Source organism: Lytechinus pictus, unplaced genomic scaffold (genome assembly GCF_037042905.1).
Source record: "Lytechinus pictus isolate F3 Inbred unplaced genomic scaffold, Lp3.0 scaffold_61, whole genome shotgun sequence".
Lineage (NCBI taxonomy): Eukaryota > Metazoa > Echinodermata > Echinoidea > Temnopleuroida > Toxopneustidae > Lytechinus > Lytechinus pictus.
Window position 1 is genome coordinate 104849 of NW_026974181.1, and position 25371 is coordinate 130219.

The window sequence follows — 25371 nt, forward strand, 5'->3', positions numbered from 1 at the left end:
ACTCTGTCGTCAGAGTGCAGGATAGTGCATTTTGGATGCAATAGTGCAATTCGCTGAATATCATTTGATCCGATTTGGACCAAACAGATTACAGTACATTCTTGGGAATTCTATAAAAGTGCAGCAATGTATCCCTAAATACCCTGTGCGCATTTCAGGAACATGGCCAAGATTAAAGGTCATTTAAAGGTTAATGACCTCTGGCCGTGTTGGGAGTATAATTGCATGGTATCATAACTTAGAATGTTTTTGGATCAAGCTCATGAAACATCCGGTTATCAAGTATGAATGATTGTTTTGCATGTCTTCGGTCACATGATCATTGTCAAAGGTCATTTTGAGTCAATCGACATAATATTTTATCATAATAAGTGTTTTCTTCTGTGAATAATTATTCATTAGCCGTTTTCAAAGGCAGCACTGCTGCTATATCAAATTGTGTCATGCAGGCGAGACTGCCAGAGGTGTTCCACGTGTTTAAAACTTACTATTGATATTGAAAATGAAATATGATTTTTCACTTTGAATAAAAACAATAATTCTGAACCCAATGACAATAATAAATAAATAAATACATGTAAATACCAAATAATGCAATCAAAATAATGTAATTGTGATGTATTGCTCTACTTTCAGATCAATATGCATATTGGTAGATCTAATTTACCTTCCTATGGACCAGGTATATCAAAAGAGGTTGCATTGATGATATGCTCAGCACCATCACTAAGGGATGTTCATCTGATTGCAAGATGTCACCCTACCTTCTATGAAACTCTTGCCAGAGAAGGAAGGACAGCCACAGTAAGTAGAAATTCATCTTAAAGAATAAGATGGTCATGTTGATGTTAGAATTTTTAAGGAGGAAGAAGAAGATGAGTGATGATAGTAATAATGAGAATGACAGTGCTAAAAACAATACTAATAGTGATCTATAATTTTAGTCTATGTATCGTAATCTTTATATAATGCTGATGACTTTATATGATCACAATTTAAGTTACCTACATTATAGTGATTTGTTATGCCAGTCTTTTATAGTGACATTCCTAGATGCATGTAAGACAAATTAATGATTTAACAACCAATTTGGAAAAAAAATGATTTTTAAAAATATAAACTACCTTTTATCGATAAAAAGGGCAACACTTACAATAAGCCCAGTTTATCTGTTTTAGACGAACAGTATACAGGGCAACATAAAATGAATATACATGGACATAAACATAAAGCAAGCGATAATATGCACATGGATTATAACGAGTCAATTTTATTCATAACGGAATTCATAGTAAAGTAAGGAGAAGGGGGAGGAGGAGATGCTAACATGTGGTTTAACTTATTTTGTTCCGATTTTTTTTTACATGAATTCATAATTGTACTAACATATTGGTATGCCAAAAATATATAAATAATGCAAATACAAGTATATGAAGAAACAAGAATGGTTAGAATTTAGTATTCATATCTTAGAGAAGAAACTTGAAGGGCAAATGGGAGCTTGAAAAGAGATCAAGATGGGGAGAATGAGGAACAATGACTGATGGGAAGAAAGGGTATCGAACATAGTAAGATAGAAAATAGGTTGAGGGGAATAAAGAGAAAGAAGAGAGAGAGAGAGACAAAGAGAGAAAGAGAGAGGGGAGAGGGCAAAGAGAAGGGAAAAGAAATCAGTCCTTATGCCGTAATAACCTTAACAGCGTAATAATGCCAGGCATATTAACAATCTATTATTTCTATATTAGGAAGCTAAAACAAAGCAAATGTAGCATATAATCACATTGATGGTTTGTGATGGAGCTTTGCTCGGACCAGACATATCAAATGAGGTATAGTGTAGTAGTACTAATGCGATTAGCACCAATCTGTAAATAATGTTACTGGGGCCAATCTTTCAACCTACATGTAGAGCTCTGCTTTTATGAAGCTCTTGGTAAAAAGAGAAAGAAAGAAACGTTTAAATAGATTACAATGGATAGTTGATGGACAAAGACATTGTACATGTACATTTACAAGCAGTAGTGTAGCGGTTCTGACCGTGTTCGAATCCCAACATGACCTAGCGTCCTTTGGCAAGGTGTCAATCTACAATTTGCCACTCTCCACCCAGGCATTAAATGGGTACCCGGTAGGATGCGAAAGCCTATAAATAGTATGCCTAGCAATAGAGTCTTAGAACTCTTGTTGGAGTGCTTTTCAGGGAGTGGAGAAGGTGCATACATTGTATGCGGGCATGCAAGGATCCGTTGACCGGGGTAATGATATTTCTGTAAAGCTCTTAGTGACATTGTTCCTTTGTGTTAAGCGCTGTATAAATGCAAAGTATTATTATTATCAAATATGTATTATAACATACCCTCTAGATTGTTTTAAATAACAAACAAAATTTGAATTAATATCCTGGATATTTTTTTGTTTTACATGTACTGCACAGGTTTAGTGTCCAGCTTATTCTGTTATGAAGTTCTGGACCAGGTTATAATTGCTACACAGGTTTACATAATTATGTAGGCCTATATATTAAGTAACTGACTAATACCGATTCATGATTCTTTTCATACATCTTTGATAAAATACTGATGTATGTACAAGGAAGAACATAACAAATATCATGTTTAAAGGGAAGTTCACCCTGACAAAAAGTTGAATAAAATAACAGAAAATATAAAAAAATATTGAAGGTTCAAGAAAAATCCATCATAATGAATAAATGAAGTTATTATTAAATATTTGATTGATGTTATATGCTAGTAAATTCTTTTCATATCGTTTGGTGAAAATAAATCATCACAAACCGTTAAGATATTTGAAATTTATGCATTTTATATTATGTATTATTTTGGGCAGCTGCCCTTTTTATGACGTTACAATATAGAAAAATGTAATTGTATAGGGATAAAATATACATTTAAGAACAAATTTTTGTACTACATGTATGTAGACAATATTATCTGAGAGTGCTTATAAATAAAGGAGACTAAATGAGATTTTTTTTTAAATCTGGTTCTAATGCACATGTATGCTGTCATTTAAAATATACTTTCAAGTGTTTTGACGCAAAAACATCTAATTGATGCAAAAACATGGAATCGTTTTTAACTTTATAAAATCCATATCTTCCTAGACATATTTTAATTAATGATACTTCATAATCATGGAAGTTAAAAAGGGAAATATTAGCTTTAAAAGTTACATGTCGGAGAGAAAGTAGATCATTGAATTTCAGAGGTGCATGTGGTATTTGTATGAGAGTGATATTGAATGACAATGTCCATGATACATGTGTGTATTACAGTATAGGGAATATACATATACATAGAGTGAAGGTAATGAAAAATGACCAGGTGGGTTGGATTGAGATAGTTTGCAGGGTGAAGGCTTAATTCTGAAAATGGAATACATCTATGTAGACATGCAGTAGCAGCACATGTTGTTCTTGAAAGATTGCTTGAAATTATTAAGTTCTTTGCATTGAAAAGTAATTATAGGTCACATCAATTACAGGCTTTTGTAAACTTGTAAATTATCCAAATTTGTTTTCAGAATAATAATATTTGGTATATAGCACTTTATCAATCTATGACTTCTCAAAGCGCTTCACAATTATTATTACCCGTTCACTTAATTAATCTTTATTAAAGCAGCCTGTTTTTATAGGTGCACTTCTACTTATAACCAACCACAATGATGGTTGTTTCCTACCAGTACTCAATGAATTAGCACCTGGGTGAGAGTGGCAAAGTGTTGATTTATGCCTTGCCAAAGGACGCTAGGCCATGGTGGGATTCGAAAATATGACCCTCTGATTTACAAGGTGAGAGTCGGAACTGATACACCACTGCGCTTCCACAAGAATAAGGCAGTTTATATTATATAATGCCAACAGTAAATAACCGAGATAATTGATTTTGAAAAATTTAATTCTTTCAATATTCAGAGGTTTTTAGTATTAACATAAAATACATGTACATGCACTTAAACAGAAAAGTTATATAATGAAAATAAAGTGTTTGGATATGGTTGATGTAGAACATGGAATCTTTTTAACTTTATTCATGTCAGAAAACTACCCTTCTTTGTAACTTTTTTTTTCATTTCAGATATACAGGAGCTGCAATTCGCTTTTCTTTGTAATGCAAATGGTTGCTAGAGCAGGAGTGTGAGTGGTAGTGAGAGTGACTCTTAGATGGTTGATTTGAATGAGAGTGTGTACAAGTGAATGGGCAGGGTTGTATGTGAGGGGTTTCTCAGTTTGTCTCACTGCTAATTGAAAAAGCTTTTTTTATGTGGTCAAAGAGGAAAGACTTCTATTATGTCCATTGCGTAATTGACAATGACCATGATACATACAATGTATACAGTACAGTGAGAGCTACATTGAGTGTATACATGAAACATAACAATAGGATGAAATGAACAATGACCAGGTGGTTTAGATTGAGATGGTATGCAGGGTAAAAGGTTACTGAAAATAGAATACAAATATGAAGTAACAAACATATCACAGAGTATCTGAGAATATTATGTTCTTCACATGTATGATCTGAAATTGATCATTTTTGTAATATCTCAGAAATTGTTGAAAGTGATGCTGTAATGTAGAATAAGGGTACAGAGATTACCTGTAATAATTCCTTCTTTCAAGATTCATAGGTATTAAAATGTCTTTTATAAACAAAATACACATCAACAGAAAGTTGTGAAGCCTAAACAGGTATGGATGCTAAAATATTATGTTGTGATGCATACATTAGCCTTATCAACACATTTTTGAACCAGTTTAACTTGAAGCATTACAGCATGATCATACCATTTGATATGTACATGTATGTTTAAAGGTCAAGTCCACCTCAGAAAAATGTTGATTTGAATGAATAGAGAAAAATCAGACAAGCATAATGCTGAAAATTTCATCAAAATCGGATGTAAAATAAGAAAGTTATGACATTTCAAAGTTTTGCTTATTTTTAACAAAATAGTTATATGAACGAGCCAGTTACATCCAGATGAGAGAGTCGATGATGTCACTCACTCACTATTTATTTTGTTTTTTATTGTTTGAATTATACAATATTTCAATTTTTACGAATTTGATGATTAGGACCTCCTTGCCTGAAGAACAAAATGTTAAAATAATGGAATTCCACTTGTTCAGGGAGGAATGAAACTTCATTTCACATGGCAATGACGAGAAAATCAAAATATTTCATATTTCATATAATAAAATACAAAAGAAATAGTGAGTGAGTGACGTCATCGACTCTCTCATCTGGCTCGTTCATATAACTATTTTGTAAAAAATAAGCGAAACTTTAAAATGTCATAACTTTCTTATTTTACATCCGATTTTGATGAAATTTTCAGTGTAATGCTTGTTGATTTTTTCTCTTTTTATTCAAATCAAGTTTTTGTTGGGGTGGACTTGTCCTTTAATGATCAATGTTTGTACACATGTAGGTCCATACTCTTCATATTGATGAGCCTCTATCATCAGCCTCTTCACATCACCTGGTAGAAGCTTTATGCTGCCTACCTAACCTGACTAACCTGACACTGAGCAGAGTTTATGACCAGGAGTTCTATTCTAATCTGAAAGAGAAGGCTTCAACCTTGAAGGTATGCTTGCTTCTACTTTATTCTCGTAACATGTTTGAAAATATGGAATAAAGCAGTGTTTTTTGTTTTTTTTATAGTGTTAAACACATTAGAGAACACGTTTTTTTATACTATTTAGATGGATTGTTTGAGAGTTTGTAAATAAAAGAGACTAGATGATTTTTTTTAAATTGGTTTAGAGTCCACAGGCATGCTGTAAATTTTTTTGGAAAAATGTTCATATCTTCCAAGTGTGGATATGGTTGATGTAGAAACATGGAATCTTTTTAACTTTATCCATATGTGATTCTTCCTAGTCATCTCTAATATGATAATACACATGGAAGATATAAAGAGAAATATCAGCTTCAAAAAGGTGGGATAGAAAGTAGATCATTGAATATCAGAGGTGCATGTGGCATGTGTATGAGAGTGACATTGACCATGATACATACAATGTATACAGTACAGTGAGAGCTACATTGAGTGTATACATGGAACATAACAATAGGATGAAATGAACAATGACCAGGTGGTTTAGATTGAGATGGTATGCAGGGTAAAAGGTTACTGAAAATAGAATACAAATATGAAGGAACAAACATATCATAGAGTATCTGAGATTATTATGGTCTTCACATGTATGATCTTAAATTGCTCATTTTCATGATATCTCAGAAATTGTTGAAAGTGATGCTATAATGTTGAATAAGGGTACAGAGATACCGGTAACCTGTAATAATTCCTTCTTTCAAAATTCATAGGTATTAAAATGTCTTTTATAAACAAAATACACATCAACAGAAAGCTGTGAAGCCTAAACATGTATGGATGCTAAAATGTTATGTTGTGAAATATATCTATGAATACATCAGCCTTATCAACACATTTTTGAACCAGTTTAACTTGAAGCATTACAGCATGATAATACCATCTGATATGTACATGTATGTTTAATGATCAATGTTTGTACACATGTAGGTCCATACTCTTCAGATTTGGAATTACGAGCCTCTATCATCAGCCTCTTCACATCACCTAGTAGAAGCTTTATGCTTCCTACCTAACCTGACTAACCTGAGACTACAAGAAGTTTGTGACCAGGAGTTCTGTTCTCATCTGAATGAGAAGGCTTCAACCTTGAAGGTATGTCTGCCTTTACTTTATTCTCACATCATGTTTGGAAAACTTGGAATAGTGAAAAAGTGTTTATCTAATTTTATTGTGTTAAATACATTAAAGAACATATTTCAAGCTACTTAGAAATATTGTTTGAGAGTGTTTATAAATAAAGGAGACTAGATGAGATTTCTTTTTCAAATTTGGTTCTAATGCACAAGTATGCTGTAATTGACAAATTTGTCATATCTTCAAGTGTTTGGTTATGATTGATGTCGAAACATGGAATCCTTTTTAACTTTATCCATATGTGATTCTTCCTAGTCATCTCTTATGATAATACACATGGAAGATATAAAGAGAAATATCAGCTTCAAAAAGGTGGGAGAGAAAGTAGATCATTAAATATCAGAGGTGCATGTGATATGTGTATGAGAGTGATATTGACCATGATACATACAATGTATACAGTACAGTGAGAGCTACATTGAGTGTATACATGGAACATAACAATAGGATGAAATGAACAATGACCAGGTGGTTTAGATTGAGATGGTATGCAGGGTAAAAGGTTACTAAAAATAGAATACAAATATGGAGTAACAAACATATCATAGAGTATCTGAGATTATTATGGTCTTCATATGTATGATCTTAAATTGATCATTTTTGTGATATCTCAGAAATTGTTGAAAGTGATGCTATAATGTTGAATAAGGGTACAGAGATTACCTGTAATAATTCTTTCTTTCAAAATTCATAGGTATTAAAATGTATTTTATAAACAAAATACACATCAACAGAAAAGCTGTGAAGCCTAAACAGGTGTGGATGCTAAAATGTTATGTTATGATGCAAATATTAGCCTTATATCAACACATTTTTGAACCAGTTTAACTTGAAGCATTACAGCATGATCATACCATCTGATATGTACATGTATGTTTAATGATCAATGTTTGTACACATGTAGGTCCATACTCTTCATATTGATGAGCCTCTATCATCAGCCTCTTCACATCACCTAGTAGAAGCTTTATGCTGCCTACCTAACCTGACTAACCTGACACTGAGCAGAGTTTATGACCAGGAGTTCTATTCTAATCTGAAAGAGAAGGCTTCAACCTTGAAGGTATGCTTGCTTCTACTTTATTCTCGTAACATGTTTGAAAATATGGAATAAAGCAGTGTTTTTTGTTTTTTTTATAGTGTTAAACACATTAGAGAACACGTTTTTTTATACTATTTAGATGGATTGTTTGAGGGTTTGTAAATAAAAGAGACTAGATGATTTTTTTTTTAAATTGGTTTAGAGTCCACAGGCATGCTGTAAATTTTTTTGGAAAAATGTTCATATCTTCCAAGTGTGGATATGGTTGATGTAGAAACATGGAATCTTTTTAACTTTATCCATATGTGATTCTTCCTAGTCATCTCTAATATGATAATACACATGGAAGATATAAAGAGAAATATCAGCTTCAAAAAGGTGGGATAGAAAGTAGATCATTGAATATCAGAGGTGCATGTGTATGAGAGTGACATTGACCATGATACATACAATGTATACAGTACAGTGAGAGCTACATTGAGTGTATACATGGAACATAACAATAGGATGAAATGAACAATGACCAGGTGGTTTAGATTGAGATGGTATGCAGGGTAAAAGGTTACTGAAAATAGAATACAAATATGAAGGAACAAACATATCATAGAGTATCTGAGATTATTATGGTCTTCACATGTATGATCTTAAATTGATAATTTTCATGATATCTCAGAAATTGTTGAAAGTGATGCTATAATGTTGAATAAGGGTACAGAGATACCGGTAACCTGTAATAATTCCTTCTTTCAAAATTCATAGGTATTAAAATGTCTTTTATAAACAAAATACACATCAACAGAAAGCTGTGAAGCCTAAACATGTATGGATGCTAAAATGTTATGTTGTGAAATATATCTATGAATACATTAGCCTTATCAACACATTTTTGAACCAGTTTAACTTGAAGCATTACAGCATGATAATACCATCTGATATGTACATGTATGTTTAATGATCAATGTTTGTACACATGTAGGTCCATACTCTTCAGATTTGGAATTACGAGCCTCTATCATCAGCCTCTTCACATCACCTAGTAGAAGCTTTATGCTTCCTACCTAACCTGACTAACCTGAGACTACAAGGAGTTTGTGACCAGGAGTTCTGTTCTCATCTGAATGAGAAGGCTTCAACCTTGAAGGTATGTCTGCCTTTACTTTATTCTCACATCATGTTTGGAAAACTTGGAATAGTGAAAAAGTGTTTATCTAATTTTATTGTGTTAAATACATTAAAGAACATATTTCAAGCTACTTAGAAATATTGTTTGAGAGTGTTTATAAATAAAGGAGACTAGATGAGATTTCTTTTTCAAATTTGGTTCTAATGCACAAGTATGCTGTAATTGACAAATTTGTCATATCTTCAAGTGTTTGGTTATGATTGATGTCGAAACATGGAATCCTTTTTAACTTTATCCATATGTGATTCTTCCTAGTCATCTCTTATGATAATACACATGGAAGATATAAAGAGAAATATCAGCTTCAAAAAGGTGGGAGAGAAAGTAGATCATTGAATATCAGAGGTGCATGTGGTATGTGTATGAGAGTGATATTGACCATGATACATACAATATATACAGTACAGTGAGAGCTACATTGAGTGTATACATGGAACATAACAATAGGATGAAATGAACAATGACCAGGTGGTTTAGATTGAGATGGTATGCAGGGTAAAAGGTTACTGAAAATAGAATACAAATATGGAGTAACAAACATATCATAGAGTATCTGAGATTATTATGGTCTTCACATGTATGATCTTAAATTGATCATTTTTGTGATATCTCAGAAATTGTTGAAAGTGATGCTATAATGTTGAATAAGGGTACAGAGATTACCTGTAATAATTCTTTCTTTCAAAATTCATAGGTATTAAAATGTCTTTTATAAACAAAATACACATCAACAGAAAAGCTGTGAAGCCTAAACAGGTGTGGATGCTAAAATATTATGTTATGATGCAAATATTAGCCTTATATCAACACATTTTTGAACCAGTTTAACTTGAAGCATTACAGCATGATCATACCATCTGATATGTACATGTATGTTTAATGATCAATGTTTGTACACATGTAGGTCCATACTCTTCATATTGATGAGCCTCTATCATCAGCCTCTTCACATCACCTGGTAGCTTTATGCTGCCTACCTAACCTGACTAACCTGATACTGAGTGGAGTTTATGACCAGGAGTTCTATTCTAATCTGAAAGAGAAGGCTTCAACCTTGAAGGTATGCTTGCTTCTACTTTATTCTCGTAACATGTTTGAAAATATGGAATAAAGCAGTGTTTTTTGTTTTTTTTATAGTGTTAAACACATTAGAGAACACGTTTTTTATACTATTTAGATGGATTGTTTGAGAGTTTGTAAATAAAAGAGACTAGATGATTTTTTTTTAAATTGGTTTAGAGTCCACAGGCATGCTGTAAATTTTTTTGGAAAAATGTTCATATCTTCCAAGTGTGGATATGGTTGATGTAGAAACATGGAATCTTTTTAACTTTATCCATATGTGATTCTTCCTAGTCATCTCTAATATGATAATACACATGGAAGATATAAAGAGAAATATCAGCTTCAAAAAGGTGGGATAGAAAGTAGATCATTGAATATCAGAGGTGCATGTGGCATGTGTATGAGAGTGACATTGACCATGATACATACAATGTATACAGTACAGTGAGAGCTACATTGAGTGTATACATGGAACATAACAATAGGATGAAATGAACAATGACCAGGTGGTTTAGATTGAGATGGTATGCAGGGTAAAAGGTTACTGAAAATAGAATACAAATATGAAGGAACAAACATATCATAGAGTATCTGAGATTATTATGGTCTTCACATGTATGATCTTAAATTGCTCATTTTCATGATATCTCAGAAATTGTTGAAAGTGATGCTATAATGTTGAATAAGGGTACAGAGATACCGGTAACCTGTAATAATTCCTTCTTTCAAAATTCATAGGTATTAAAATGTCTTTTATAAACAAAATACACATCAACAGAAAGCTGTGAAGCCTAAACATGTATGGATGCTAAAATGTTATGTTGTGAAATACATCTATGAATACATTAGCCTTATCAACACATTTTTGAACCAGTTTAACTTGAAGCATTACAGCATGATAATACCATCTGATATGTACATGTATGTTTAATGATCAATGTTTGTACACATGTAGGTCCATACTCTTCAGATTTGGAATTACGAGCCTCTATCATCAGCCTCTTCACATCACCTGGTAGAAGCTTTATGCTTCCTACCTAACCTGACTAACCTGACACTGAGAGGAGTTTGTGACAAGGAGTTCTGTTCTCATCTGAAAGAGAAGGCTTCAACCTTGAAGGTATGTCTGCCTTTACTTTATTCTCACATCATGTTTGGAAAACTTGGAATAGTGAAAAAGTGTTTATCTAATTTTATTGTGTTAAATACATTAAAGAACATATTTCAAGCTACTTAGAAATATTGTTTGAGAGTGTTTATAAATAAAGGAGACTAGATGAGATTTCTTTTTCAAATTTGGTTTTAATGCACAGGTATGCTGTAATCGACAAATTGTCATATCTTCAAGTGTTTGGTTATGATTGATGTTGAAACATGGAAACCTTTTTAACTTTATCCATATGTGATTCTTCCTAGTCATCTCTTATGATAATACACATGGAAGATATAAAGAGAAATATCAGCTTCAAAAAGGTGGGAGAGAAAGTAGATCATTGAATATCAGAGGTGCATGTGATATGTGTATGAGAGTGATATTGACCATGATACATACAATATATACAGTACAGTGAGAGCTACATTGAGTGTATACATGGAACATAACAATAGGATGAAATGAACAATGACCAGGTGGTTTCGATTGAGATGGTATGCAGGGTAAAAGGTTACTGAAAATAGAATACAAATATGAAGGAACAAACATATCATAGAGTATCTGAGATTATTATGGTCTTCACATGTATGATCTTAAATTGATCATTTTTGTGATATCTCAGAAATTGTTGAAAGTGATGCTATAATGTTGAATAAGGGTACAGAGATTACCTGTAATAATTCTTTCTTTCAAAATTCATAGGTATTAAAATGTCTTTTATAAACAAAATACACATCAACAGAAAAGCTGTGAAGCCTAAACAGGTGTGGATGCTAAAATGTTATGTTATGATGCAAATATTAGCCTTATATCAACACATTTTTGAACCAGTTTAACTTGAAGCATTACAGCATGATCATACCATCTGATATGTACATGTATGTTTAATGATCAATGTTTGTACACATGTAGGTCCATACTCTTCATATTGATGAGCCTCTATCATCAGCCTCTTCACATCACCTGGTAGCTTTATGCTGCCTACCTAACCTGACTAACCTGACACTGAGCAGAGTTTATGACCAGGAGTTCTATTCTCATCTGAAAGAGAAGGCTTCAACCTTGAAGGTATGCTTGCTTCTACTTTATTCTCGTAACATGTTTGAAAATATGGAATAAAGCAGTGTTTTTTGTTTTTTTATAGTGTTAAACACATTAGAGAACACGTTTTTTTATACTATTTAGATGGATTGTTTGAGAGTTTGTAAATAAAAGAGACTAGATGATTTTTTTTAAATTGGTTTAGAGTCCACAGGCATGCTGTAAATTTTTTTGGAAAAATGTTCATATCTTCCAAGTGTGGATATGGTTGATGTAGAAACATGGAATCTTTTTAACTTTATCCATATGTGATTCTTCCTAGTCATCTCTAATATGATAATACACATGGAAGATATAAAGAGAAATATCAGCTTCAAAAAGGTGGGAGAGAAAGTAGATCATTGAATATCAGAGGTGCATGTGATATGTGTATGAGAGTGATATTGACCATGATACATACAATGTATACAGTACAGTGAGAGCTACATTGAGTTTATACATGGAACATAACAATAGGATGAAATGAACAATGACCAGGTGGTTTAGATTGAGATGGTATGCAGGGTCAAAGGTTACTGAAAATAGAAAACAAATATGGAGTAACAAACATATCATAGAGTATCTGAGATTATTATAGTCTTCACATGTATGATCTTAAATTAATCATTTCATGATATCTCAGAAATTGTTGAAAGTGATGCTATAATGTAGAATAAGGGGACAGATATTACCTGTAATAATTCCTTCTTTCAAAATTCATAGGTATTAAAATGTCTTTTATAAACAAAATACACATCAACAGAAAAGCTGTGAAGCCTAAACAGGTATGGATGCTAAAATGTTATGTTGTGATGCAAACATTAGCCTTATCAACACATTTTTGAACCAGTTTAACTTGAAGCATTACAGCATGATCATACCATCTGATATGTACATGTATGTTTAATGATCAATGTGTGTACACATGTAGGTCCATACTCTTCAGATTGAGAATTACGAGCCTCTATCATCAGCCTCTTCACATCACCTAGCAGAAGCTTTATGCTCCCTACCTAACCTGACTAACCTGATACTGAGAGGAGTTTGTGAAGAGGAGGAGTTATGTTCTCATCTGAATGAGAAGGCTTCAACCTTGAAGGTATATTTGCCTTTATTTTATTCTCACACCATGTTTGAAAAGATGAAATAATGAAAACATGTCTATCTAATATTATTGTGTTATATACATAAAAGAACATATTTTTTAATACTATTTAGGGGTGTACAATAAAGGAGACTAGATGAGTAAATGTTTTGGAAATTTTGCTCTAATGCACAGGTATGCTGTGATTAAAAAATTGTTATATTATCAAGTGTTTGGTTATGATTGATGTAGAAATAAAGAATTGTTTACAACTTTGTCCGTCAGTCAGTTTTACAAGATATTTCTTCATAAAATAGGTATACATGGAAGATATAAAGAGAAATATCAGCTTCAAAAAGGTGGGAGAGAAAGTAGATCATTGAATATCAGAGGTGCATGTGGCATGTGTATGAGAGTGATATTGACCATGATACATACAATGTATACAGTACAGTGAGAGCTACATTGAGTGTATACATGGAACATAACAATAGGATGAAATGAACAATGACTAGGTGGTTTAGATTGAGATGGTATGCAGGGTAAAAGCTGGAATGGAAAATGGATATGAATATGAACATACTGTTTCCTTGCTGACTCACATATTGTAGAAGATAAATACCTGCCTTTCAACTTGACATAAGTTTCAAATTAATGTTTTTCAATCAACATTACATATATCTTTTGGCAAGACAATAAATATGTTTTTGTTCTACTCATCCTATGTTTAGTGAGTTGGTGTCTGATGACATATTTCTTTAGAATACATCTCAATTGCTAAGGAATATAGTACTCATAATTAATAGATTTACATTAAAAATGAATAGTTTTAATGTTATTTTAAATCTTGTGTGTGTTTGTGTGTTATGAAAGATATATTTTTGTGTGTTCATTGCCATAGGTCAGAAAGCTTACTCTGGAAGCATTGTACTTGTCAACAATGTCAACAATCTTACCCAGCAACCTAGCAGAAGCACTGTGTATTATGCCCAATCTTACTGACTTAACATTGAGGTCTTTGAACAGAGAGTTCTACCATACGTTGAAAACGAAAGCATCATCTATACAGGTATGTGTTACAAACAGGGTTTTTTGGTCATTATATCAGATTGTCATTTAATTTGATTTATATTTGTACCGTAAGTAACGGTGTATTAACCGCACCCGTGTATTAACCGCACCCCCAACTTTGGACTAAAAAAAAAAAAAAAAAAAAAAAAAAAAAAAAAAAAAAAAAATCCTCACACATTTATATGCATGTTTGTGGTACAAAGAAACAAAAACTAAGTTAAAGATTTCAAAGTATTCAAAGAGATTACCATTATGCATAAATCTGCTGTTCTTGATCAATTCATCTACAAATGTTAGCAAGAAAGAAAAGCCCCGCCAAAATTGGCTAATTACACACTCACTCACCTCACAGTCAGTGTACACACACACAGCACTGCCGTTCTTGTACATGTACATTGCAAACTTCGATACGGTACCACTACCAGTACATCTTATCAAATTATGATCTGTGTCTTTCACATTTCTTGCATCACAAACTCACAATCACTTTCAGAATTTGTCTAGCATTCGATGTCTTAGCATGAAGTTTGGATACGGGATTACAGGAAGGTTCAAGAAACAAAGAAATTAGTATTTTTTCCAGTTGTTTGACGGCTTCGTGCCTTCTCTCTCGTGCGTGGTGCACGGTGTACATGGTATCTTTTGAAAAGCAAACGGGAAAGAAAAAAATAAGCTGGCGCCAAACGGGACTTTGAGGGGTTAAATTAAATGAATAGCGCCAGCTTAAGTCGCACTAAAACCACAATACAACGCAAGCGGTTAAGCTAGAGCTAGCTCTTGGCTCTCGCTCAGCTGTGACGAATTATTACCGAGAATGCTTTGCGTCTCTTTGATCTTAGCCAGGGAACTTCGCTGCTTTGAATCGAGAATAAAGTCGAAATTAGTGTCATGAAGGTGAGTGCATTTGTTATCGACAGTATTTGATTAAGATCATAATAATCGCTTCCCATTACCCGCGGCTCATACCCCTCTAAACGACATTGCACTGGGCGGCTACGCCCGGCCACTCGATGTGTTGTGAACTGGCAGACTTCTCCCATGTTCGGGAGGGGTTACGCGGGCGGGCTCAGACCCGTCACCGTGTATAAACCGCACCCCCGACTTTTGCTTATGTCCCGCCGAGAAAAAGGTGCGGTTAATACACCGTTACTTACGGTAATTATTTTTTTTTTCGGTTAAAGGTCAAATCCACCTCAGAAAATGTTGATTTGAATCAATAGGGAAAAATCAGACAAGCACAATGCTGAAAATTTCATCAAAATCGGATGTAAAATATAAAGAAAGTTATGATATTTCAAAGTTTTGCTTATTTTTAACAAAATAGTTATATGAATGAGCCAGTTACATCCAAATGAGAGAGTTGATGATGTCACTCACTATTTCTTTTTTTTTTTTTTTAATTATAAAATATTTCAATTTTTACGAATTTGACGATTAGGACCTCCTTGCCTGAAGCACTAAATGTTAAAATGATGGAGTTTCACGTGTTCAGGGAGGAATGAAACTTCATTTCACATGACAATGACGAGAAAATAAAAACATTTCATATAATAAAGTACAAAAGAAATAATGAGTGAGTGATGTCATCAGTTCCTCATTTGCATACCGACTGAGATGTGCATATCACTGTTTCGTGAAATGAAGCAAAAATTTAAAATGCCATAACTTTCTTATTTTACATCCAATTTTGATGAAATTTTCAGTGTTATGCTTGTTGAATTTTTCTCATTTTGTTCAAATCAAGTTTTTGTTGGGGTGGACTTGTCCTTTAATTTATCATCGTAACATTGATTTTACGATTATGAATTAAATGTGAAGCCTTGATCGGCTATTAAAATTAAAAGAGTTGTTATTATACTATGTTATGCATTGGTTATGGGGGTGTGTGTGTGTGTTTTGCTTGTTTGCTTTGTTTATTTTGCTTTATAGGATATATTATAATTTATGAATAGTCATTCAATAAAGTTTGTTTGAAATAGGAATGAAATAGGATAGTGGATATTGACAGGCTGCTAATTGGATTGAAGTGTTAGTACAGGATAGTTTACTACCCTGGTATTTAAATATCAATTTCAAATAGTTTATTAATTCTGTTTGGTAAATACTAGGAGCAAAATTTGTAGGTCTAGCAAAGAAATGGATATTTACCCAGTATCAAATGTTGCAATGAACAGTTTGAAAAATTACATTGAGTGCTTGTCTCTGATGGTTATATTAAGGTTAACCATGATTAAATATTGTATTCTATATTAATAAAGTGCCCTAAATGAATCACAGTCCTACTTCCTGGATGTTATACACCAGCGACTTCAATTAATAATGCTGAATAGAAATTAGAATGAAATCCAATATTTTAGAGAAAGGAACTATTTTTTTTTGTAGAATTTTCAAATTGTGAACTTTGTAAAAGAAAAATATTCATGATTTTTCTACAAAGACAATCACTATACATGCACATGATCTGTTTTAATGCATGGAGCTATTCATGTTGAACTAATGGTGCAATCCATTATGCTATACCAACCAGTAAACTCCAGAAAGTAATTTACATTCCATTTGTCTAGATGTTTACAATTATTGCGTACTTGACCTTGTAGTCAACCAAAGTCAGAAATAGTCAAATGAAGGGGATCATGTACATGAATGTAATTAACATGATAAAAAATGTGAATGGCTTGTACACATTTTAGGGAATCTCCCAGACACTTTTACATAGTGTATATAAACAATTGGGATGAAAAATAAAACTTAAGAAAGTAAGTGAGACTCTATCCTGTGGATAATGACATGTGAACTCTGAATTTTATACATCTCTGTTAAATGTTAGGAATTACTGTGTACATTTACTAAACATGTACACTACCGCTCAAAGGTTTTGGCACATCGGTACGGTAAACGGTAAGGCCAGCAGAGCCATCGGAAAATAACCTCGATCCTTCATCGCGGTTTTCTGCTTCGTCGAGAGACCGCGATCCGCCTTCGGTTAGCCAGCGGTGACGCTTCGGTGAGGCACCGCTGGGGAAGAGAGAGCGGCACGCACGGAACGGTTCGATTCCGATGGGCTGGGCACGTAATTAGAGCTGCATTGTGACGCAACAATGCTCGTACCGAACGGAGCTTAGTTTGATGAATGCTGAATTTGTATGCATCTTTTTTATTCGAAATATTGTAATGGTGAGACGATTGTGCTTTAATAAAAAATAATGAAAATGAAGTGTGTCTGTGGATTCCATATTGATATTTGAAACCCTTGTTCTTACATGTACATCTAATGTATAATTTGTAAAGCTAACTGCATGTGATATGCATGGGATATGCATGAACCACGTTTTTCATTCGAACGAAGCCTGATGCTAATTTACATGTCATACATTTTTGGGGGTAATCGAAATATATGGTATCGAGGAAGACGGCGGGTGCTTTAATAATAAATTGATGGAGATGAAAATTGCGTCTGTGAATTCCATATTGATATTTGGAAACCCTTGTTTGTTCTTTCTTGTACATCTATGGTTTACTAGGTTGGTCTAATATCACTTTGGGCTAACAACATTCGGGCTTCACCCACTTAGTCCAATTCTCATTTGGTTAGTCCAATTCTCATTTGGTCTGACTACTCTAATAGTAGGGTGTCCGGACCTAATTTGTTTGAATTACGTGTTGTGACAAGTGTGCATTTTCGTGGAGTCAATGTACATGCATAGAGCTATTTTAGCTCCATGCATGTTAGTCTCCCTCTCACGTCCCTGGATCTATGGACTAAATAACATGCAACACGTGGCTCTTGACCAGTAATGGAAATTTCCATTGTTGATGTTTATGTCTGAGCGTGGTGTATGGGCTGAGAGAATCTGGCACGTGTATGTGATTTGCATGTGATGTACAATGCATTTTATCGAGTGTATCAACTACAGATCAACTTCATTCATTTTAAGGTATTCCCCCTATTAAAATGCGAGATGAGAGGGGGGGGGGGGCGTCAAAGAGTGAGAATATGTCCGATCGTAAGTTTTTTAATGGTTTTTCAAGTTAATGTGTGATTTGTGATTCTCCCTTTTTCGTATGATTCCAGTTGATTCTTAAAAACTATTGAATGTTTGTAATGAGGCGCCGGTTGGGGAGCAAGGTGGAGGGGGGAGGGCATATTCCCACCCCATTCCTGCCCGCAACCATTCAATCACTTTGTGCTTGATTGTCAGAAAATTCTTGAGTTGCCAAGTGTTTCCGAGAATGGTTACCATTTTGCTAGTCAAAAAAAGTCTACCGCGCCCCCCCCCCCCATCTGCTAATTCCTGGTAAATTGACCCCTTTTCTCAATTGGTTGGTATTGATTGCCCCTCGTCACTTTGGATAATCTCTGGTTTTTCACGGGGGGGGGGGGGTTCCATACCTCTCGAAAGCTTATTTGAACATGTAGATACTTAGATTGTACATCATGTGAGATACACGAAGACGTACGGGAAAGTGATGATTTTTAGTTATTTTGTGACCGTGACGGTGCAGGTTGGTGTTGAGGGGGGGGGGGGGTGAATTTACAACGGTGCATGCGTTACAACTTGAGATCTTGAAGTTAAAAGGCACCAAAACAAAATTGTTCGGAAACAAACGCATTTACTACGTTTACTGCAATAAAAGAGATGTTCATTATGATTGAGATCATTGCACAGTGTAAAATATTTTCTTCCTCTTCTCTTTCTCCTCTTTTGTAGTTTATTCCTTTTTTATTTTCCTTATAATTTCTTCGACTTCTTAGCCATGTCCTGAACCTAGTTCTTTCTCATTTCCCTTCCTTTTGGGCAATTCCATAATTATCAACCTTTTTGTACGTCCGATTCCCCTTTTTATCAAGTTTTACTTCATGTTCATAAACTGACCACACTGCAAAAACTGCGGTATTTATTGAACAACAGTCTGGAATATATTACCACACGAGAGAAGTGTTGAAACAACACCGGCTTTAAATTAAATCGATGTATTAATATTAATTGGTGTTGTATAAACGCATATTTGGAATTAGTCCAAAACCAAACCGATGTTGTTTTTAACACTTCTCTAGTGTGGTCATATGTAGATTCCGGACTGGTGTTGATTTAACACCGCAGTTTTTTGCAGTGCACAGACTGTCAAAAGTAAAAGAAATCAAGGACAGAAAATTGTATGAATGTCCCGGTCGGACGTACGGAATATGGTGTTGTCCTTTTCGTCATCTTCTCCTATATTTCCCATTATCCCCAATATTCTTCTCTCTCACGCAGCATTCGATCCGCAGTTAGAAAAATATACAAAACTTTATAACAAGTTGTACACATGATTGTATTCCACTCACTATACATTAGTTGGGTGGATGAAAGATTTATTCGCACAAAATATGATAATGTTTTGAAGGGCGGTTGGGATCTATGTCGCAACATTAATGAGGATGAAATTGATCAGTTTATATATGCCAGTAGATATGACTTAACACTCATCATATCAAACACAATATTTTTAAAATCAATCAGAATTCCACCCAAAAATACAAATACCTACACCAAAATAAGGATAGGCCTATCACATTTTTTACGATACGATACCAGCTTTGGAATATCGCACCCCTCTTTCCATAAAAATGTTTGGTCTCTTGAAAATGATATCTTCTGAAAGTATGTTTTATTATGTTGGGAAAATTTGGAAATATATAGGAAATTACTTATCAGTTATTTTTGAACGATTTATTATTTTCAGAAAATGAAGGCTTTGAAAATTTGTTTTGATCATTTCCATTATCTTACTATTCAAATCCCCTAAAGAAGTGTTGCAAGGTATAGTTACAATGTCTGCCTTGATGAACAGAAAAATTATGGAAAGTAAAACTACTCGTTCTTTGAATGAACGACGGATACAACTGATTAAAAAAACAGAATTGATGAACAGAAATTGATGGTAGGCAATACATGCTCTTTGAATGAAAGAAGTAGCTGAAAAGACAATTAAACAAACATAGAATAGATAAACAGAAAATGCGAATCCACTCGTCCTTTGGATAAACAGCGTAACTGATTAAATATTAATAAATAAAAAAAACGACAGAGTTGATGAACAGAAAAATGATGGAAAGCGAATCTATATTCGTTCTTTGAATGTACGACGTAACTGATTAAAAATATAATTAGTGAAGAGAAAAATGATGGAAAGGGGATCTATTGGTTCTTGGAATGAACGATGTAACTGGTAAAATAAAAATACAGAATTGTTGAACAAAAAACGATGGAAAGCGTTTCTTTGAATAAACGACGTAACTGATGAAACAATGAAAACAAAACACAGAATTGATGGGACTAAAAATGATGGAAAGGGAATAAATTTGTTCTTGCAATGAACGATGTAACTGATAAAATGAAAATAAAGAATTGAACAGAAAAAATAATGATTGAGAGTAAATATTCTACGATTAAAAATAAAAGTCGTTGATGATTAAAATAAACACATTAATTGATAAACAAAACATGTTTAGCAAATAAGGTCATCTCTGTTCATTACTTAATGGATTTCGGATCTCAAAGGTTGTTTTTTATTTAAATTTTCTATAACTATATAATTAATTCTGTTAGAATAACTTGATTCTAAATCTCTATTTCATAACTCCATAATACAACTCAAATCTGAATTATACTCGTCCTTTGATTGAACGTCGTAACCGATTAAATGGAAAAAAAAATGAATGAACAGAAAAATGATGGTGAGCAAATCTACTCGCTCTTCAAATGAACGACGTAACTGATGAAATAAGAAATACAGAATTTATGAATAGAAAATGGCGGAAATCTTATTAATAGATGTAAATGATGAAATAAAAAACCCACAGAATTGATGAACAGAAAATGATGGTTAGCAAATCTAGATCTTCTTGTCCTTTCAATGAACGACGTATTACTGATTAAAAAACAACAATGAACAGAAAATGATGGAAAGCGAATTTTCTTTTAATAAAAGACGTAACTGATGAAATAAAAAAACACGTAATTGATGAACAGAAAATGATAAAAATACTCGTTCTTTGAATGAAATACGTACCTGATTGAAGTTTTACAAAATTACAGAATTGGAGAACAAAAGATAAAATAAAAGATAAAAAAGGATTATCTAATCTTCCTTTAAACGGAAGACGTCATTGATAACTTAAACACTGGAAAATAAGCCATGGAGCTGGCTGCGTAAATAAACATTGGAAAGAGAATCTACTCGTCCTTTAAGCCAAAGACGTAAAGTTATAACTGGGTCACTCGGTCAAGAGCTGCGCACATGGATTTCTATCGTGCTCGTAGACTCAGCACGTGCTCCGGTTTTGCACCGAGGTAAGCCTTCGGTAAGCCAGCGGTGAGCTAGCGGTGCGGCACCGAACTTCGGGCAGCGGGCGCTTACCGCTCTCCGTTCACTAACCGATGTTCGGAACGGTTAATGGGTGAGTACCGATGCCAAAACCTTTGAGCGGTAGTGTAGATGGGCATCATCTTGTTTATTTTCAAAAGATAAATTTAACATTCTATCAAATAAACCATCCAACCTTTAGAGAACAATGTGAGCTCTTTTTACATTGCTTCAAGGTATCAGGAATGTTTATTATTAATTACTATTGCCTTCACTGACATCTAGGTGTCTATTTCAGATATTAATGCTTATTCTTAAAGTGCATTTTGGGTCATTATTTAGTGAGTCTCAGAAAGGGAAACATTTTTTAAGAGACCCATATCACAGTCAACTTTAAATTTAGATTTTATAACAGTTTACGATGGAAAAAGGATTGATGATGCAAAGTTTGTCTAACAATATAGAATGATAGATGTAAAGATAAAAAGGGGGCATCGTATACTGTTTTGGGAGACTATTAGATATTGAGAAAAAGAAAGATGGAGGAGTAAGGATAGGAAAGAGTGGTGGAATTTTTAAATTACATGTATCCTGTTTGATGAAATGATGAGAACCCGGGGGGGGGGGGGGGACTTCCATTGGCGAGTGGAAGCATTGGTATGTTTAATTTATTGAGAAAACAGAAAGTTCTATTTTAATGTAATTGCTAGATGTTGGAAACAATTTCAAAATGATTATAACTTGCAAAAGCTGTAATTCCATCAGAACAATGGAGTATTAAAGAAAGAAAATGATTGTAAAAAACAATGTGTCAAATAACATAGAAGGTCAATTCTTTTAATGATAAAGGATGTGAAAATAAAAAGAAAATAGATACATGTATTGATGTATATATTTATCAATTTCAAAATGATTATAACTCTTACAAAAGCTGAACATTTAATTCCATCAGAACTATGGAGTATTAAAGCAAGAAAAATATTAATACAGTAAAAACAATGTGTGTCAAATAACACAGAAGGTCAATTCTTTTAATGATAAAAGATCTGAATTGTAAGTGGCAAGTTCAATTCTTGAAAGTAGGTCGTAGGTGATACATGAAAATTGTATTTGTTTTCTACATGTACAATGTAAGCAAAGGTTATTTGTGTTGAAAACTCAAAATAATGCAAGGAAATATTGAAGTTCTTTGATATGGTTTTCCATGAATTTCAGATGGTCAATTTTTAGACAATAACAATCGAGAAATTTAAGAGGATACATAACAGTATAAAAAGGACACAAAACACCAGATAATCATATTGAGTAATTTTATTGTGATAAACACTATATTCATGTTGCATTGTCTGTCTCTTCTGTTTCTCTCTCTCTCTCTCTCTATTTTCTTTTTGTCCTCAGATCTTCCTCCTGTTCTCTTCCTCATCACTATTTTCAAAATTTGCCTCGTTTAAATTTTCTTCTAGAGACGCAAGAGACGTCTTCTTTTGATGTGAAGTTGAGGAGATATCAAAAACTTTGTGCTCTGCACCCCTATGGAGCATGCTTTGCACTCTCTGTAAGTGTTGGCAACCTTCGCGTGCATTAATCATCCCCCTGTAAATGTCCAACTAATGATCCGCGCCTGATATGACCTATATAAAATTTATATAAAAGAAGAAAGGTATATTCTATGCATGATACAATTTTGAGCATTATGATAATGAGAATAAAGAAATGATTTGGTGAATTATTATTTCCAATGATGCTTCTATTCTTTCAGGGTTCTTTGCCTCAGATCAGTAAAGGAAATTTCATGTTCAATGGAAAGCCTCAGAAGGATCTTCAATCATTCTTACAAGCAGTCGGTGACGAGGTAGGGTAGGTGAACTAATAAACTTATTAAGGTAAAGGTGACCTCTTCACTCAGACTGATACAACCTAGATATGATCAATGTATAAACAGTTCTTATACTGCTCATTAATTTGATCATTACAATGGGCCAACTCATTTATAAATGTATGACAAATAAAATGATTGTACCTAAACTGGTCATGAAATGGCTTTGTAGAAATATGCTCCGGGCATATGATAATTGTACCTACACTGGTTATGTAAATGAAATAACTATTTACAGCACTAATTTATAATTATGAGGAACATAATGATTGTACTTAACCTGATCGCGTGTTGGTCTAGTGGTTCTGACTCTCGCCTTTCAAACAGGGTCGTGGGTTCGAATCCTAGCCATGGCATGTTTTCCTTCAGCAAGAAATTTATCCACACTGTGCTGCACTCGACCCAGGTGAGGTAAATGGGTATTGGCAGGAAGAAATTCATCAAAAAGCTGTGCGCACCATAATCAGTAGACTAGCTTAGCCAGGGTAATATAGGAGTGCCTTGAGCACCTAGCAAGGTGGATACGTGCGCTATACAAATCCTATATTATTTTTATTTTATCATGAAATTGCTTCATCCAATAGTAATTAATTTATATAAGGTATACAATAAATTTACTTGAAAAGGTCTTGAACAGCTTTTTTATAATACTAAATTCATATGAGGAATGCAATAGTTTTACCTAAATTATTCATAACAGCTTTTTAAGATACTAGTTTAAATGTACAAGGAATACAATAGTTGTATTTAAATTGGTCATGAAACAGCTTTTTGTGCAATTTTAATTTATATGTATGTGGAATACAGTAATTGTACCTAAATTGGTTGTAGAACTGCTTTGTACAATACTATACAAATTATACAATGATGGTCAAAGATTTGGCTTAAACTATTCACATCGAAGGAACATCAATAGTACCCTTCCCCTGATGGCCATCGGCCTAAAGACCACCTCACACCGAATTGCCAGAAATATGCCTGGTAGCTGATGATAGTAAATCATATTTACCCTTCGTGTTTGGGTTCGTACACCTTCTGAACTAACAGCTGCAATTATTCAAATTCGCGCAGAAATTTTGAACATGTTTAAAATTCCCTGACGAATTGAGAAATCGTTGGTCATCTTTTGAATTCGCATCTCTTATTTAGTCTGTGGTATTAAATCGTTTGTTTATCATGTTAATCGTTCGTTTGTTATTGTCGCGCATAGTCCCTCATCGCGCTTTTGCCAAAATGGACTTCTCGAAAGAAGCCTTAACCATAGAGCTATTAGCTCTATGCCTTAACGACACGATGACACAAATGTACAATATTGCCTGATCTATTCCCTCATCTTCGTTTCTAATCTTTCTCTATTATGTTTATCATAAAGGAGAAAGTCACTCCTTCAATTCTATTATGTTTATCATAAAGGAGAAAGTCACTCCTTCAATTCTATTATGTTTATCATAAAGGAGAAAGTCACTCCTTCAATTCTAGTATGTTTATCATAAAGAAGTAAGTCACTCCTTCAATTCTATTATGTTTATCATAAAGGAGAAAGTCACTCCTTCAATTCTATTATGTTTATCATAAAGGATAAAGTCACTCTTTCAATTCTATTATGTTTATCATAAAGGAGAAAGTCACTCCTTCAATTCTATTATGTTTATGATTAAGAAAAAGTCACTCCTTTAATTCTATTATG

At 33.6% G+C, this 25371-nt stretch overlaps 1 protein-coding gene across 2 annotated transcripts in view; it reads left to right on the plus strand.

Annotated features, from left to right (window-relative positions):
• Positions 1–23762, plus strand: part of LOC129282529 (uncharacterized) — a 74590-nt gene extending 50828 nt beyond the window's left edge. For both annotated transcript variants that reach the window (XM_064115457.1, XM_064115458.1), the window contains 11 exons: positions 637–804; positions 5458–5616; positions 6577–6741; positions 7688–7846; positions 8802–8966; positions 9913–10068; positions 11029–11193; positions 12139–12294; positions 13238–13405; positions 14292–14459; positions 23568–23762. In XM_064115457.1, the coding sequence (XP_063971527.1) occupies positions 637–804; positions 5458–5616; positions 6577–6741; positions 7688–7846; positions 8802–8966; positions 9913–10068; positions 11029–11193; positions 12139–12294; positions 13238–13405; positions 14292–14459; positions 23568–23669 (1731 nt within the window). In that variant the 3' untranslated portion in view covers positions 23670–23762. The remainder of the gene's footprint in view (positions 1–636; positions 805–5457; positions 5617–6576; positions 6742–7687; positions 7847–8801; positions 8967–9912; positions 10069–11028; positions 11194–12138; positions 12295–13237; positions 13406–14291; positions 14460–23567) is intronic.
• Positions 23763–25371: the final 1609 nt, after the last annotated feature.